This window comes from Gnatocerus cornutus, chromosome 2, assembly GCF_029298725.1.
Source record: "Gnatocerus cornutus isolate USDA-ARS CGAHR chromosome 2, icGnaCorn1.1, whole genome shotgun sequence".
Classification (NCBI taxonomy): Eukaryota; Metazoa; Arthropoda; class Insecta; order Coleoptera; family Tenebrionidae; genus Gnatocerus; species Gnatocerus cornutus.
The window spans coordinates 9,175,439-9,195,118 of record NC_142234.1 but is presented as its reverse complement, the minus strand read 5'-3'; the positions used below and the strand labels follow the sequence as shown (position 1 = coordinate 9,195,118).

The window sequence follows — 19,680 nt, the reverse complement described above, 5'->3', positions numbered from 1 at the left end:
AAATAACTCTAACCCCAATAGTACCATTAGTATATTCCAAGAAACGATGTCAAAAAATGATTCTACTTTATGAAGGTGGTTATAAAAGACAGAGATCCGGTCAAACTTGATGACTCCCGTGAACTGCAAAAATGTCAACCGATGACTGGTCATTGATATTCCTCCAATGGCGAAGTCAAATGTTTCGTTTATTAATTCCTTGAAAGGCGAGCCATATGAAGCGTTAGCAGCTTGAATTAGGAGAAATTTGAAATTTAGAGTGGTACTCAAAATTTTCAGGAGTTCATAATCGGAACCAACAGCATTTTGACATAGTACCACTCCATCAATGACAGTCTTATTAATGCAATAAATGTACGGAAAATAATCAAGATACCCCACTTTGAAGACATGACCATTAAAATTACCGAAACGCGGAAGTAACTCTGCTGGGGTTGGAGAGTCTTGAGAGCCTAAAGTTTCAACGAAGTGGACTCCATTGTCGTCTCCATTATAAAACGACACTTTGTATATATCAGTCCGTATGCTATTTTTAATGATCAAGACTTTTCCTGATTTTCGTAGATTTTGTATTTCGGTGTACTGCTTTAGAAGTCTTTGGAATGAAGTTTTTCCTGTAAGAAATAATATAACGTCTTGGACATAAATCTGGTTTTTAGAAAATCGTGAGAATTTTAAGGGATCATCAAAATACACCACGTGAAGACAGCGCGCACTTAATGGTCGTTTCATTTCATTTTTGGAGGTGTCGTAATTAAAAGTTGTGGCTGGTGGTGAATACAAAAGAAGAAAGTCGTTGATTATGTGTTGAGTTCTGTTATCAACGTGGACTATTAAATGAAATTGGGAGAATTTTGATAAGAGTGTGCCATATAAGGTAAAATCATTTTCTGGCTCGGTTAATAAATGGAATTTTGATAAATTCGCGGAAGAAAATTTGAAAAGGATTGTCAAGAAAACGATGATAAAGTTTGGAAACATGTTCGAATCGAAACTGATTTTGTTAGCTTTTTGTATCTTTTATACTGTTAGGTACCATCATGCTAATTCACTAATAGATTAATTTAGTTTGAAAATGTGGGAGAAAGCACAATAAACTAATAATAAAATTATAGAAAATGTCATAAGTGACTGAAATAATAGATATCTGACTCGCTCCTATATTATTATTTATTTTGTGTGTCTACAGTGAATTTTTTATCAATAAATCAGCCATTCTATGACGAAAACTGTTTTGGTGATCAATTTTTACATTTATTTTTTTTCAATTTGGGTAATACATATTGTGGTTCAAAGTTTATATTTTAGCGTACATGTATGTACTCAATAACAGATATTTTGTATCAAAATTGAGTTAAATTATGTCGAAAATGACTATTTCCAAAGTATGTATGCTTTTTCAATAAATTTCCTTAACTTCAAGTGGACGGTGATTTGTTTAACGCTGACAGTGAAAAAAGGTTGTAACACAATTTGTTCAGAAGTGTTTTAATTTAATCGACTGCATCATCATTTCTCTCAAAAAGTAAGTATTTTCATCAAATATTTTAGTTTTAACCTTCCATTGCATAGAATCAAAAACACGCAAAAGTTAAAAGTATTAGCACAGTTACCACTTTTAAAAGAATATGATGTTATATTTTTTTTATTTAACATAGTTTCTCTTTAAAGTTTTAATCACCTTAAAATTAAATAATAACAAGTGAACAAATTGAATTTTTAAAATTTGTCTCGTCCGTTATCATAATTTTACACTTTTTAAAAACATTTTTAAAAATGTCGCTGAAGTTAGCGTCATTTTATCGGATTCGTTTTCATAAATTAAACGCCGCAGTGCTTCGCCTCAAATGACGCATGCATGCCGGACGCACTTTTCACATGCGAATTTCCACCGATCGTCGCCTTTTTTTCACACAATTTTTGACCAAATGACACCGTAATGACCTTCTGCCCCATCTTCAATCAAAATTCTCCTTCTACATGAGAACAAAGTGGTAAAACTCAACCCTTAACTTAACTAGAAAATTATTATTCATTTCAACCTTCAATAGTAATGTAGCTTCATAAATACGACATCGAAAAATTACAAATAAATCACTTAGTAATCCCCCATATCGCATATACGCCCACCACCCGTCAGAGGGTGGCAATCTCAACCCCTCAAACTCCACCTCCGATTATTTTGAAAAATCCGCAATGTAGCCTTTTGAATTTGGCATGGAAAAATTACAAATAAATCACTTAGTAATCCCCCATATCGCTTATACTTCCACCACCCGTCAGAGGGTGACAATCTCAACCCCTCAAACACCACCTCCCACTATTTTGAAAAATCCGCAATGTAGCCTTTTGAATTTGACATGGAAAAATTACAAATAAATCACTTAGTAATCCCCCATATCGCTTATACTCTCACCACCCGTCAGAGGGTGGCAATCTCAACCCCTCAAACACCACCTCCGATTATTTTGAAAAATCCGCAATGTAGCCTTTTGAATTTGACATGGAAAAATTACAAATAAATTACTTAGTAATCTCCCATATCGCATATACGCCCACCACCCGTCAAAGGGTGGCAATCTCAACCCCTCAAACACCACCTCCGATTATTTTGAAAAATCCGCAATGTAGCCTTTTGAATTTGGCATGGAAAAATTACAAATAAATCACTTAGTAATCCCCCATATCGCATATACGCCCACCACCCGTCAGAGGATGGCAATCTTAACCCCTCAAACACCACCTCCGATTATTTTGAAAAATCCGCAATGTAGCCTTTTGAATTTGACATGGAAAAATTACAAATAAATCACTTAGTAATCTCCCATATCGCATATACGCCCACCACCCGTCAGAGGGTGGCAATCTCAACCCCTCAAACACCACCTCCGATTATTTTGAAAAATCCGCAATGTAGCCTTTTGAATTTGGCATGGAAAAATTACAAATAAATCACTTAGTAATCCCCCATATCGCATATACGCCCACCACCCGTCAGAGGGTGGCAATCTTAACCCCTCAAACACCACCTCCGATTATTTTGAAAAATCCGCAATGTAGCCTTTTGAATTTGACATGGAAAAATTACAAATAAATCACTTAGTAATCTCCCATATCGCATATACGCCCACCACCCGTCAGAGGGTGGCAATCTCAACCCCTCAAACACCACCTCCGATTATTTTGAAAAATCCGCAATGTAGCCTTTTGAATTTGGCATGGAAAAATTACAAATAAATCACTTAGTAATCCCCCATATCGCATATACGCCCACCACCCGTCAGAGGGTGGCAATCTTAACCCCTCAAACACCACCTCCGATTATTTTGAAAAATCCGCAATGTAGCCTTTTGAATTTGACATGGAAAAATTACAAATAAATCACTTAGTAATCTCCCATATCGCATATACGCCCACCACCCGTCAGAGGGTGGCAATCTCAACCCCTCAAACACCACCTCCGATTATTTTGAAAAATCCGCAATGTAGCCTTTTGAATTTGGCATGGAAAAATTACAAATAAATCACTTAGTAATCCCCCATATCGCATATACGCCCACCACCCGTCAGAGGGTGGCAATCTTAACCCCTCAAACACCACCTCCGATTATTTTGAAAAATCCGCAATGTAGCCTTTTGAATTTGACATGGAAAAATTACAAATAAATCACTTAGTAATCTCCCATATCGCATATACGCCCACCACCCGTCAGAGGGTGGCAATCTCAACCCCTCAAACACCACCTCCGATTATTTTGAAAAATCCGCAATGTAGCCTTTTGAATTTGGCATGGAAAAATTACAAATAAATCACTTAGTAATCCCCCATATCGCATATACGCCCACCACCCGTCAGAGGGTGGCAATCTCAACCCCTCAAACACCACCTCCGATTATTTTGAAAAATCCGCAATGTAGCCTTTTGAATTTGGCATGGAAAAATTACAAATAAATCACTTAGTAATCCCCCATATCGCATATACGCCCACCACCCGTCAGAGGGTGGCAATCTTAACCCCTCAAACACCACCTCCGATTATTTTGAAAAATCCGCAATGTAGCCTTTTGAATTTGACATGGAAAAATTACAAATAAATCACTTAGTAATCTCCCATATCGCATATACGCCCACCACCCGTCAGAGGGTGGCAATCTCAACCCCTCAAACACCACCTCCGATTATTTTGAAAAATCCGCAATGTAGCCTTTTGAATTTGGCATGGAAAAATTACAAATAAATCACTTAGTAATCCCCCATATCGCATATACGCCCACCACCCGTCAGAGGGTGGCAATCTTAACCCCTCAAACACCACCTCCGATTATTTTGAAAAATCCGCAATGTAGCCTTTTGAATTTGACATGGAAAAATTACAAATAAATCACTTAGTAATCTCCCATATCGCATATACGCCCACCACCCGTCAGAGGGTGGCAATCTCAACCCCTCAAACACCACCTCCGATTATTTTGAAAAATCCGCAATGTAGCCTTTTGAATTTGGCATGGAAAAATTACAAATAAATCACTTAGTAATCCCCCATATCGCATATACGCCCACCACCCGTCAGAGGGTGGCAATCTTAACCCCTCAAACACTACCTCCGATTATTTTGAAAAATCCGCAATGTAGCCTTTTGAATTTGGCATGAAAAAATTACAAATAAATCATTTAGTAATCCCCCATATCGCATATACTCCCACCACCCGTCAGAGGGTGGCAATCTCAACCCCTCAAACACCACCTCCCACTATTTTGAAAAATCCGCAATGTAGCCTTTTGAATTTGACATGGAAAAATTACAAATAAATCACTTAGTAATCCCCCATATCGCATATACGCCCACCACCCGTCAGAGGGTGACAATCTTAACCCCTCAAACACCACCTCCCACTATTTTGAAAAATCCGCAATGTAGCCTTTTGAATTTGACATGGAAAAATTACAAATAAATCACTTAGTAATCCCCCATATCGCTTATACTCTCACCACCCGTCAGAGGGTGGCAATCTCAACCCCTCAAACACCACCTCCGATTATTTTGAAAAATCCGCAATGTAGCCTTTTGAATTTGACATGGAAAAATTACAAATAAATTACTTAGTAATCTCCCATATCGCATATACGCCCACCACCCGTCAAAGGGTGGCAATCTCAACCCCTCAAACACCACCTCCGATTATTTTGAAAAATCCGCAATGTAGCCTTTTGAATTTGGCATGGAAAAATTACAAATAAATCACTTAGTAATCCCCCATATCGCATATACGCCCACCACCCGTCAGAGGATGGCAATCTTAACCCCTCAAACACCACCTCCGATTATTTTGAAAAATCCGCAATGTAGCCTTTTGAATTTGACATGGAAAAATTACAAATAAATCACTTAGTAATCTCCCATATCGCATATACGCCCACCACCCGTCAGAGGGTGGCAATCTCAACCCCTCAAACACCACCTCCGATTATTTTGAAAAATCCGCAATGTAGCCTTTTGAATTTGGCATGGAAAAATTACAAATAAATCACTTAGTAATCCCCCATATCGCATATACGCCCACCACCCGTCAGAGGGTGGCAATCTTAACCCCTCAAACACCACCTCCGATTATTTTGAAAAATCCGCAATGTAGCCTTTTGAATTTGACATGGAAAAATTACAAATAAATCACTTAGTAATCCCCCATATCGCATATACGCCCACCACCCGTCAGAGGATGGCAATCTTAACCCCTCAAACACCACCGCCGATTATTTTGAAAAATCCGCAATGTAGCCTTTTGAATTTGACATGGAAAAATTACAAATAAATCACTTAGTAATCTCCCATATCGCATATACGCCCACCACCCGTCAGAGGGTGGCAATCTCAACCCCTCAAACACCACCTCCGATTATTTTGAAAAATCCGCAATGTAGCCTTTTGAATTTGGCATGGAAAAATTACAAATAAATCACTTAGTAATCCCCCATATCGCATATACGCCCACCACCCGTCAGAGGGTGGCAATCTCAACCCCTCAAACACCACCTCCGATTATTTTGAAAAATCCGCAATGTAGCCTTTTGAATTTGGCATGGAAAAATTACAAATAAATCACTTAGTAATCCCCCATATCGCATATACGCCCACCACCCGTCAGAGGGTGGCAATCTCAACCCCTCAAACACCACCTCCGATTATTTTGAAAAATCCGCAATGTAGCCTTTTGAATTTGGCATGGAAAAATTACAAATAAATCACTTAGTAATCCCCCATATCGCATATACGCCCACCACCCGTCAGAGGGTGGCAATCTTAACCCCTCAAACACCACCTCCGATTATTTTGAAAAATCCGCAATGTAGCCTTTTGAATTTGACATGGAAAAATTACAAATAAATCACTTAGTAATCTCCCATATCGCATATACGCCCACCACCCGTCAGAGGGTGGCAATCTCAACCCCTCAAACACCACCTCCGATTATTTTGAAAAATCCGCAATGTAGCCTTTTGAATTTGGCATGGAAAAATTACAAATAAATCACTTAGTAATCCCCCATATCGCATATACGCCCACCACCCGTCAGAGGGTGGCAATCTTAACCCCTCAAACACCACCTCCGATTATTTTGAAAAATCCGCAATGTAGCCTTTTGAATTTGACATGGAAAAATTACAAATAAATCACTTAGTAATCCCCCATATCGCATATACGCCCACCACCCGTCAGAGGATGGCAATCTTAACCCCTCAAACACCACCGCCGATTATTTTGAAAAATCCGCAATGTAGCCTTTTGAATTTGACATGGAAAAATTACAAATAAATCACTTAGTAATCTCCCATATCGCATATACGCCCACCACCCGTCAGAGGGTGGCAATCTCAACCCCTCAAACACCACCTCCGATTATTTTGAAAAATCCGCAATGTAGCCTTTTGAATTTGGCATGGAAAAATTACAAATAAATCACTTAGTAATCCCCCATATCGCATATACGCCCACCACCCGTCAGAGGGTGACAATCTTAACCCCTCAAACACCACCTCCCACTATTTTGAAAAATCCGCAATGTAGCCTTTTGAATTTGACATGGAAAAATTACAAATAAATCACTTAGTAATCCCCCATATCGCTTATACTCTCACCACCCGTCAGAGGGTGGCAATCTCAACCCCTCAAACACCACCTCCGATTATTTTGAAAAATCCGCAATGTAGCCTTTTGAATTTGACATGGAAAAATTACAAATAAATTACTTAGTAATCTCCCATATCGCATATACGCCCACCACCCGTCAAAGGGTGGCAATCTCAACCCCTCAAACACCACCTCCGATTATTTTGAAAAATCCGCAATGTAGCCTTTTGAATTTGGCATGGAAAAATTACAAATAAATCACTTAGTAATCCCCCATATCGCATATACGCCCACCACCCGTCAGAGGATGGCAATCTTAACCCCTCAAACACCACCTCCGATTATTTTGAAAAATCCGCAATGTAGCCTTTTGAATTTGACATGGAAAAATTACAAATAAATCACTTAGTAATCTCCCATATCGCATATACGCCCACCACCCGTCAGAGGGTGGCAATCTCAACCCCTCAAACACCACCTCCGATTATTTTGAAAAATCCGCAATGTAGCCTTTTGAATTTGGCATGGAAAAATTACAAATAAATCACTTAGTAATCCCCCATATCGCATATACGCCCACCACCCGTCAGAGGGTGGCAATCTTAACCCCTCAAACACCACCTCCGATTATTTTGAAAAATCCGCAATGTAGCCTTTTGAATTTGACATGGAAAAATTACAAATAAATCACTTAGTAATCTCCCATATCGCATATACGCCCACCACCCGTCAGAGGGTGGCAATCTCAACCCCTCAAACACCACCTCCGATTATTTTGAAAAATCCGCAATGTAGCCTTTTGAATTTGGCATGGAAAAATTACAAATAAATCACTTAGTAATCCCCCATATCGCATATACGCCCACCACCCGTCAGAGGGTGGCAATCTTAACCCCTCAAACACCACCTCCGATTATTTTGAAAAATCCGCAATGTAGCCTTTTGAATTTGACATGGAAAAATTACAAATAAATCACTTAGTAATCTCCCATATCGCATATACGCCCACCACCCGTCAGAGGGTGGCAATCTCAACCCCTCAAACACCACCTCCGATTATTTTGAAAAATCCGCAATGTAGCCTTTTGAATTTGGCATGGAAAAATTACAAATAAATCACTTAGTAATCCCCCATATCGCATATACGCCCACCACCCGTCAGAGGGTGGCAATCTTAACCCCTCAAACACCACCTCCGATTATTTTGAAAAATCCGCAATGTAGCCTTTTGAATTTGACATGGAAAAATTACAAATAAATCACTTAGTAATCTCCCATATCGCATATACGCCCACCACCCGTCAGAGGGTGGCAATCTCAACCCCTCAAACACCACCTCCGATTATTTTGAAAAATCCGCAATGTAGCCTTTTGAATTTGGCATGGAAAAATTACAAATAAATCACTTAGTAATCCCCCATATCGCATATACGCCCACCACCCGTCAGAGGATGGCAATCTTAACCCCTCAAACACCACCTCCGATTATTTTGAAAAATCCGCAATGTAGCCTTTTGAGTTTGACATGGAAAAATTACAAATAAATCACTTAGTAATCTCCCATATCGCATATACGCCCACCACCCGTCAGAGGGTGGCAATCTCAACCCCTCAAACACCACCTCCGATTATTTTGAAAAATCCGCAATGTAGCCTTTTGAATTTGGCATGGAAAAATTACAAATAAATTACTTAGTAATCTCCCATATCGCATATACGCCCACCACCCGTCAAAGGGTGGCAATCTCAACCCCTCAAACACCACCTCCGATTATTTTGAAAAATCCGCAATGTAGCCTTTTGAATTTGGCATGGAAAAATTACAAATAAATCACTTAGTAATCCCACATATTCCGTTTTCTCCTACTACTTTTGAGAGGGTGGCAATCATAACCCTCTTTCTACAGTATCGGGCATTTTTCGAAACACCTCAATGTAGCCCGTTCAAAATAATATAAAAAAATGTATAAATAAAACGTCTGTTAATTTACATAAGAATTTGCCCCCACCGTCAAAGGGTAGAAAACCAGCACCCTTTATGTATTCACGTTCTGTAAATGTAAAAAATTTAAAATTTAGCATAACGTCATTAGTATCAAAAAAATTTAAAAAATTTACTGAATAATGTTTTATTTCAAAAATAGCTTTACTAACTCTCAAAGAGTATCGTTTTATTTAAACAAAACAGCCAGTTTTTTTTATCTGGCAACCCAGAATACAGCTTCTCTTTTTTAGATTTGCAGACTTTACAGGGGATACATTTTACAAATGAGGAGCAGACTTTCAAAATGCAGTTTGTCCCTAATTGCATATTTTTAGAAATTAATAAAATCTGCAGCTCCTTTAAGAAATAACTTGCATTTTTAAACAGGTAGCAATAAAATAAGGAAAATTATGTACTATTTGCACACAAATTTCACGACTAGAATAGAAGAGAATTTCGCAAAAAAACAAAATGGCGCCAATATCTCAATTTGTGAAAAAATGGATAAACTGCACTTTGAAAGTCTGCTCCTCAAGTTGGATCTGAAGAAACGTTATTTCATTTGAAAACATCGTAGACAAAATGGCGGGACGACTGATTATGTAGCCAAGTGCATTTCATATTGTAAATCAAATAAAGAGCTAGGTAAATTAAATTAAATTAAAGGAAATTAAATGGTTCCGTCACGAAACTAAATATTACAATTTCATGCGTAATAGGTGCTAAATGACAAAATGTGCAAGAGGTTACAAAATGTTACAAATCGAAATTGCAAATTCCAAGTAAAATTATCTATACGCATGTTCCTATTCCTTAAAATATCAATTATTATCCTGTGTAGGGTAGACACCACCCAGGGTTTTCCATTACAGTTCACCAAACGATCTAGTGCGGTTGTGGCTTTGACTTTTTAAACCGTTTACAGCAATTTTACCGCAAACCTTCATAAACATAATCGTCCTCAAGTGGTTGGGTCTTATCTGCATTAAAATAAACCCCTAGGATAGACGTATTTTGAAGAATTCTATTGTTTCGATTTGTAAGACTGACCAGCTGGGTAAAAATGTGTATTCCGGTTCAGATCTAACCACCAGAGAATGTTTATGTTTATGGGGGTTTGAGGTAAAGTAGCTGTAAACGATTTAAAAAGTCAAAGCCATAACAGCACTAAATCGTTGCGTAAACTGTACCTACGTGTCGACGCAGCTCCGAGCCTTGACAAAATCACGTACGTCTGATAAGTAAACAATTAATGATAACAATCACATACATAAATTCCTTGCTGGTGACGTGTCAACGAAGAGGATGGTCAAAACAAAACAACCAACTTAGCGAATTTTTTATTGTTATTAGTCTAATTAGATAATTAGGTGGGTACTCAAAACATATAACATCCAGAGTGTCTCAGAACTGGCGAAGATGAGTTAACAACAGATCCTGGCTAAATTTGCTAAAAACAAATTAATTAATGCAATATAAAATTAAACAATCAAATACGTTTCTTTTTATGACAAAAACGATGTTGCTAAGTATCTAACAATGTAAGGTACATTTGAATACGGATTAATAAAATATTTGTGATTGGTTAGCGTTATATTGCTCTAATGTAAAATCTAAGGAGCTATTTCAATTTCATTTGCTTAATTAGGCAGAACCTAAAGTTATCGAGTCGTTCAGAAATTCTGAGACACCTGCATATTATATGCATTGATTTTCTCAAAATTACTTGTATTTATTTACCTTAAAATAAAATAAAATAAAAAGTAAATTCAGTTAAAATAAAAATCCAAAGTCCATGCAAAATTGAAATTTCAAATGTGTTACGGAAACCTGTTGCAGCTATTTTTTAAAGAGACAGCGGAAGAGGACATAACAGATAGCTATTTCCTTTAAATAACAAAAAAGTCAAGCATACCTGCTTGGTAATCTATAATCTATAAAACCTCTATTTTTGTATCTAAAGTTTAAAGAAACTCTAAGGAAAATTTAATGAAAACCTCGAGACATTTTGCGTAAGATTAAACAGCAAAAACGGGCAGTTTTAATTTTCAGATAAAATTTCGATTTTAACGTATTCTCGTAAAAAATCCCATGTTCAGTAATTACTTCAAAAAAATTCTGGTGCATAGTCAAAAACACAATGGCCGTAAATTCAGTAAAAAAAAAATTAGAATGCAACTTACAATTTTACAAGGTGCATTCTGGGTTGCCAGACAAAAAAGTATTATTTTGTTTAAACAATTACACCTTCACCCTCTAACAGTTGGAGGGTGTAAACCGGATATAAGAAATTTTAATAACAATGTCATCGGACTAAAATAAAAGTAATAACTATAATAAAAGTTTTTTGAAAAAAGTTGAAAGTTGTGGAAAGGGGTTGAGATTGCCACCCTCTGACGGGTGGTGGGCGTATATGCGATATGGGAGATTACTAAGTGATTTATTTGTAATTTTTCGAGTTCAATTTCATAAGGCTACATTGCGGATTTTTCAAAATAGTCGGAGGTGGTGTTTGAGGGGTTAAGATTGCCACCCTCTGACGGGTGGTGGGCGTATATGCGATATGGGAGATTACTAAGTAATTTATTTGTAATTTTTCGAGTTCAAATTCATAGGGCTACATTGCGGATTTTTCAAAATAGTCGGAGGTGGTGTTTGAGGGGTTGAGATTGCCACCCTCTGACGGGTGGTGGGCGTATATGCGATATGGGAGATTACTAAGTGATTTATTTGTAATTTTTCCATGTCAAATTCAAAAGGCTACATTGCGGATTTTTCAAAATAATCGGAGGTGGTGTTTGAGGGGTTGAGATTGCCACCCTCTGAGGGGTGGTGGGCGTATATGCGATATGGAGGATTACTAAGTGATTTATTTGTAATTTTTCCATGTCAAATTCAAAAGGCTACATTGCGGATTTTTCAAAATAGTGGGAGGTGGTGTTTGAGGGGTTGAGATTGCCACCCTCTGACGGGTGGTGGGCGTATATGCGATATGGGAGATTACTAAGTGATTTATTTGTAATTTTTTCATGCCAAATTCAAAAGGCTACATTGCGGATTTTTCAAAATAGTGGGAGGTGGTGTTTGAGGGGTTGAGATTGCCACCCTCTGACGGGTGGTGGGCGTATATGCGATATGGGGGATTACTAAGTGATTTATTTGTAATTTTTCCATGTCAAATTCAAAAGGCTACATTGCGGATTTTTCAAAATAGTGGGAGGTGGTGTTTGAGGGGTTGAGATTGCCACCCTCTGACGGGTGGTGGGAGTATATGCGATATGGGGGATTACTAAATGATTTATTTGTAATTTTTTCATGCCAAATTCAAAAGGCTACATTGCGGATTTTTCAAAATAATCGGAGGTGGTGTTTGAGGGGTTAAGATTGCCACCCTCTGACGGGTGGTGGGCGTATATGCGATATGGGGGATTACTAAGTGATTTATTTGTAATTTTTCCATGTCAAAATCAAAAGGCTACATTGCGGATTTTTCAAAATAATCGGTGGTGGTGTCTGAGGGGTTAAGATTGCCACCCTCTGACGGGTGGTGGGCGTATATGCGATATGGGGGATTACTAAGCGATTTATTTGTAATTTTTCCATGTCAAATTCAAAAGGCTACATTGCGGATTTTTCAAAATAGTGGGAGGTGGTGTTTGAGGGGTTGAGATTGCCACCCTCTGACGGGTGGTGGAAGTATAAGCGATATGGGGGATTACTAAGTGATTTATTTGTAATTTTTCGAGTTCAAATTCATAGGGCTACATTGCGGATTTTTCAAAATAGTCGGAGGTGGTGTTTGAGGGGTTGAGATTGCCACCCTCTGACGGGTGGTGGGCGTATATGCGATATGGGAGATTACTAAGTGATTTATTTGTAATTTTTCCATGTCAAATTCAAAAGGCTACATTGCGGATTTTTCAAAATAGTGGGAGGTGGTGTTTGAGGGGTTGAGATTGCCACCCTCTGACGGGTGGTGGAAGTATAAGCGATATGGGGGATTACTAAGTGATTTATTTGTAATTTTTCGAGTTCAAATTCATAGGGCTACATTGCGGATTTTTCAAAATAATCGGAGGTGGTGTTTGAGGGGTTAAGATTGCCACCCTCTGACGGGTGGTGGGCGTATATGCGATATGGGAGATTACTAAGTGATTTATTTGTAATTTTTCCATGTCAAAATCAAAAGGCTACATTGCGGATTTTTCAAAATAATCGGAGGTGGTGTCTGAGGGGTTAAGATTGCCACCCTCTGACGGGTGGTGGGCGTATATGCGATATGGGGGATTACTAAGCGATTTATTTGTAATTTTTCCATGTCAAATTCAAAAGGCTACATTGCGGATTTTTCAAAATAGTGGGAGGTGGTGTTTGAGGGGTTGAGATTGCCACCCTCTGACGGGTGGTGGAAGTATAAGCGATATGGGGGATTACTAAGTGATTTATTTGTAATTTTTCGAGTTCAAATTCATAGGGCTACATTGCGGATTTTTCAAAATAGTCGGAGGTGGTGTTTGAGGGGTTGAGATTGCCACCCTCTGACGGGTGGTGGGCGTATATGCGATATGGGAGATTACTAAGTGATTTATTTGTAATTTTTCCATGTCAAAATCAAAAGGCTACATTGCGGATTTTTCAAAATAATCGGAGGTGGTGTTTGAGGGGTTGAGATTGCCACCCTCTGAGGGGTGGTGGGCGTATATGCGATATGGGAGATTACTAAGTGATTTATTTGTAATTTTTCCATGTCAAATTCAAAAGGCTACATTGCGGATTTTTCGAAATAGTGGGAGGTGGTGTTTGAGGGGTTGAGATTGCCACCCTCTGACGGGTGGTGGGCGTATATGCGATATGGGGGATTACTAAGTGATTTATTTGTAATTTTTCCATGTCAAAATCAAAAGGCTACATTGCGGATTTTTCAAAATAATCGGAGGTGGTGTCTGAGGGGTTAAGATTGCCACCCTCTGACGGGTGGTGGGCGTATATGCGATATGGGGGATTACTAAGCGATTTATTTGTAATTTTTCCATGTCAAATTCAAAAGGCTACATTGCGGATTTTTCAAAATAGTGGGAGGTGGTGTTTGAGGGGTTGAGATTGCCACCCTCTGACGGGTGGTGGAAGTATAAGCGATATGGGGGATTACTAAGTGATTTATTTGTAATTTTTCGAGTTCAAATTCATAGGGCTACATTGCGGATTTTTCAAAATAGTCGGAGGTGGTGTTTGAGGGGTTGAGATTGCCACCCTCTGACGGGTGGTGGGCGTATATGCGATATGGGAGATTACTAAGTGATTTATTTGTAATTTTTCCATGTCAAATTCAAAAGGCTACATTGCGGATTTTTCAAAATAGTGGGAGGTGGTGTTTGAGGGGTTGAGATTGCCACCCTCTGACGGGTGGTGGAAGTATAAGCGATATGGGGGATTACTAAGTGATTTATTTGTAATTTTTCGAGTTCAAATTCATAGGGCTACATTGCGGATTTTTCAAAATAATCGGAGGTGGTGTTTGAGGGGTTAAGATTGCCACCCTCTGACGGGTGGTGGGCGTATATGCGATATGGGAGATTACTAAGTGATTTATTTGTAATTTTTCCATGTCAAAATCAAAAGGCTACATTGCGGATTTTTCAAAATAATCGGAGGTGGTGTCTGAGGGGTTAAGATTGCCACCCTCTGACGGGTGGTGGGCGTATATGCGATATGGGGGATTACTAAGCGATTTATTTGTAATTTTTCCATGTCAAATTCAAAAGGCTACATTGCGGATTTTTCAAAATAGTGGGAGGTGGTGTTTGAGGGGTTGAGATTGCCACCCTTTGACGGGTGGTGGGCGTATATGCGATATGGGAGATTACTAAGTAATTTATTTGTAATTTTTCCATGTCAAATTCAAAAGGCTACATTGCGGATTTTTCAAAATAATCGGAGGTGGTGTTTGAGGGGTTGAGATTGCCACCCTCTGACGGGTGGTGAGAGTATAAGCGATATGGGGGATTACTAAGTGATTTATTTGTAATTTTTCCATGTCAAATTCAAAAGGCTACATTGCGGATTTTTCAAAATAGTGGGAGGTGGTGTTTGAGGGGTTGAGATTGTCACCCTCTGACGGGTGGTGGAAGTATAAGCGATATGGGGGATTACTAAGTGATTTATTTGTAATTTTTCCATGCCAAATTCAAAAGGCTACATTGCGGATTTTTCAAAATAATCGGAGGTGGTGTTTGAGGGGTTGAGATTGCCACCCTCTGACGGGTGGTGGGCGTATATGCGATATGGGGGATTACTAAGTGATTTATTTGTAATTTTTCGATGTCGTATTTATGAAGCTACATTACTATTGAAGGTTGAAATGAATAATAATTTTCTAGTTAAGTTAAGGGTTGAGTTTTACCACTTTGTTCTCATGTAGAAGGAGAATTTTGATTGAAGATGGGGCAGAAGGTCATTACGGTGTCATTTGGTCAAAAATTGTGTGAAAAAAAGGCGACGATCGGTGGAAATTCGCATGTGAAAAGTGCGTCCGGCATGCATGCGTCATTTGAGGCGAAGCACTGCGGCGTTTAATTTATGAAAACGAATCCGATAAAATGACGCTAACTTCAACGACGTTTTTAAAATAACATATCTTACATGGTGCGTTTTTATTTATGTTATCTAAGTATGGACCTAGACATAGGTCGTTAACTACACTACATGAATTAATATAAGAATTTCCAGCAACAGGAAAAGAATTATTAGAGCAGATTTGCTGCGATACTCAGAATGAAGTATGTATGCTCAATCAATGCGATAAGTGATGATGTTTTATCATCCATTTTTCCCTTATTCTATCGCAAACCTGAAAACCAAAAAATAATTATGTGGAAGGAATGGAAGGACATTGGTGGCAGAACCCAAATTGTATCAACGGAAGCTTCTTTTAATACTGCACTTTCTACATTGCAGAATCAAATTGATCACTTCAAATCTCACTGTTATATCAAAAGAAAACAACTTGTGTACTTTACTTCTCCTAAAAAATTATTTAAAAGACAATGAAATAGTATTTCAAATAGATTTCGCCGAAAATTACACGTAGGTGTCTCAGGACGAAATACAGTCTGCACATTGGACACATAGCCAAGTGACTGTGTTTACCTATGTGGTGTGGATGTCTTCCAGTAAAGCTTCATTTTCATAATTAGCGACGATTTATCGCATAATAAATACTTGGTGTATGCTTTTTTAAAAACAATATTTTCCCATTTGAAAGCAAAATTTGGAATGAGACATTTTTATATTTTTATTACTCAATCTTGGTTCAATCCAAGTATATCACATTGGAAGGAAATGCTCACAATACTTCGCAGAAAATTTTGATTAAAATTGTTGCAACTTTCAAGGTCATACCCTGTCCCGTCCGTTATCATTTTTCAAAAAATTTTTACTCTTGACAGCTGTAGTATGATAATCATTTATAGGTCAATTATGAAAGTGTTGAGGGTCTATTAACATGTGCGTATTTTGTTTTCTTTATTAAAAAAATAATACTCCTAACATGGACAAAATTAACAAATAATTTTTGTCCGAATGTCTCGTCCGTTATCAAGGAATGGCTGAAATATAAATTGAAGCTTCTTATAAAAAACATTTTAGCTATTGTCTCACTCAAAACATATTTTTCAAAGTTGCGGCCTCTGAATTTCAGTCAAATTTGAATGACTCCGTTTTTAGTCATCTACAGGAGTTCGTAAATACCATTTTCTCCCCAAACTATCGCGCATGCGACTTCCATTATCGACCAAGCAGCAGTAAAAATTCACGATGGCCAACATTCATCCCAACCAAAAAAACAATTCTCTCGACCTGGTCATACTTAACGACATCTTGTAATTTCTCTTCCACCAGAAACAGATCCAAACTTAATTGAGTGAGTTTCAGGCAAGCTCAGGTTTTTCTCGAGGAGAAAGCTCGTAGAGACTGGAAACGTAAATGGGGCTTTTTGTTGGACTTGGACAAGGTACAACTCGAACATTTCAAACTGGACCTTAACTGTCTTTTTTCAGTTGATTATAGAAGAAGCAGCAAGGAACGGAGTTAGCGAGGAAGAATACCGTCGCTGGACTGTGCAACGTAAAAGCAAAACGAAAGCGTTGGAGCACGTTTGGGACTTGAAAGTGAATGAAAACTTCCCGAAAACCTCATCTGGTGAGCGTAATTTTTATTTGTGAAGCATAATTCGCGCAGTTAACTCGACGATGATAATAAATCTGGCTGTTTCAGACAGCACCTTTCACACTCTCTTATAATAACATTAAACCTGAAAATTAAGCGTAAAAAGTAAAATAAATAGAGAGGAACGTCGACTGGACGAGGATTTATTGGAGGCTCGTGGCGGGGAATGTGACTCGAGAACGATTTATGTAATGATATACAAGAAAAAAACTTTATGTACTTTTAAATGAGCGTCTTTCCCCCTGAAAATTTCTCTCACTCCCCAAAAAATTCGCTTAAGCCCACGGAAATTAATCCTCTCCCGTTGTGATTTTAAGTGCATAATGTGCTTTAGCTGCGCGATGCTGATGACTTGTACTTAACTAAATTTCCGTACAACAATGCGAATTCGCGTATCGCTCGACGGTTTAAATGGAAAACGGGCGGTGAAAAATACCCGCTTGGTTTTGGTCGTGTTTTCGGATAGAAATGCAGACGTGATTCTTGTGGAATTGAGGAAATGGGGTTTGATGAGCTTCAAGTGAGGTTGATACAATGGACGGAATTAATTAACTGCGTTTTTTGGGTTGAAAAGACCCGGTTTTTGTCTGGTGGCGATTCAACTGAGAAATTAATGTAGGAAATGTTATTTCTTGTTGCAGGGATGATAGGGTGGCGACATGGATGGGAGTATAATTTGGAACGATTGGGACCTTTGTACGTCAGCCCGATGCACACTTTACCATCGAAGGAGCACGTTTCGTCAATTACGTATATGTTGCGCTGAGTTTTGTTACACTAAAGGGAACAAATAGATGACATAATATGGGAAGACGCCACTTGGGTACAGTCTTAATTAGATGTAGTCTGTTCACCCAACTGGAAACCATTATTGGTATCACCTTACCTTTATATTTTGTGATTAGTAATATGTATTTTCATATGAATGAATCTGCTATTGCTTTTTTTTATCTTTCCAACAATATTATTTCTATTTAATTTGCATCAATCTTAGAACAACTTAATTATTAAATTATTATTTCATGTTGCATATAACAATAAACTGATAAGGATAAGATTGGTCACTCTTTTATTATATTATGTTTTGCTTAATATAAAATGAATTTTTATTGTGCTGCTATCAAAGTATTGTTAGTTTTAATAAAGATTGTAAAACAAATTGTTCCACAATTTCAACGTTCTTTAACTGTAAATACGTACAGGTACTTACAGTATACCCAAGGATCGTAGTAAAAAAACTTTTTTTATTTTACGTTTGTACTGAAGCTAGTACGATATTGTTTTCGACCGTGTCTAAACTCCGTCAAGTGAAGCGTCAATGCTAAAATAATTGTCAGAACTGTCACTTGAAGTATTTGTCTTTAAATTTTGCTTGATTTTGTTGCAATTGTAGAAAAAAAAAAGTTTCTAGTTTAAGATTTTTTTCCTATAAAACTGATAAAGCTAAATCCTGTGGGAATTTGTCATGTCAAATTGCTGAGATTTTTTTAATGAATTATGTAATTTAAAGTTATTTATAATTAACCACTAACAATGGATTTCTAATAACAATTGATATTTAACTAACGTGTTAATAGATTAACACCCATTTTTTAATTGTGGGTAGATATACACAGATAATTGTATTTTGTAATTGTAATTTTATATTTAAAAAAATACATGGCGGCTTTATTCAGTTTGCAGGTCTAACCATCATTACAGCATCCTGAAATGATCCTTCTTTGCTTAGCCAGCGATTACCATCACTTTTTTCTTCATGCTTTCGTGTAAAGTGCATTTGGTGGCAGTCGGTGAACCACCAACCTCTTCCACCTAAAAAGTACGCTTTTACTTGGTTAAAGAAACGTTACCAATTTTACCGTAAGCAACAGAACAGCCTTTAGAATAGTCTCTGTCGTTTGTGCTGAATTTCTTCCCAATTGATGCTTCTAAAGAATTTTCCGCGGTACCAGAATATCCAGAAAGTTCTAATATTGGATAACTTTCTTTCTCACTTCCAATTTTGAAGTTCTTGTAATGGGCATAAAGCTCTCTCCCTTTCCAATCATGAAGCACTACCAATAATTCACTGCCTTTTTCTAAATCCAGGGTCAATAAAACGGAATATGCAACACTACCACTTACTTGTGAGATAGTAGAGGTTATCTAAACCTAACCAATAGCTTTTCTTAAAATTACCAAATCCTCTCTTATAGGCTTCCAAGTTTTTAGCAAAGCTTTGACTCTTATCAACTCTGTTGAGGAAGATAATCCATCCACCCCCCAAGCGTTCCATATCACAATAAACGTAGAAGCTTTTGGGAGCTTGATGTGGTTGAATTAGTACGAGACCCGATTTCGCATTAT

General features: G+C 37.9%; 1 protein-coding gene across 1 annotated transcript; it reads left to right on the top strand.

Annotated features, from left to right (window-relative positions):
• Nucleotides 1-16,891: 16,891 nt before the first annotated feature.
• LOC148178729 (uncharacterized) lies at nucleotides 16,892-18,329 on the top strand. Its single transcript, XM_088030544.1, has 4 exons — nucleotides 16,892-16,988; nucleotides 17,041-17,119; nucleotides 17,166-17,307; nucleotides 17,976-18,329. Exons 1-4 carry the CDS (start codon nucleotides 16,924-16,926, stop codon nucleotides 18,098-18,100), a joined length of 411 nt encoding a protein of 136 aa, XP_087886670.1. The 5' UTR covers nucleotides 16,892-16,923; the 3' UTR covers nucleotides 18,101-18,329.
• Nucleotides 18,330-19,680: the final 1,351 nt, after the last annotated feature.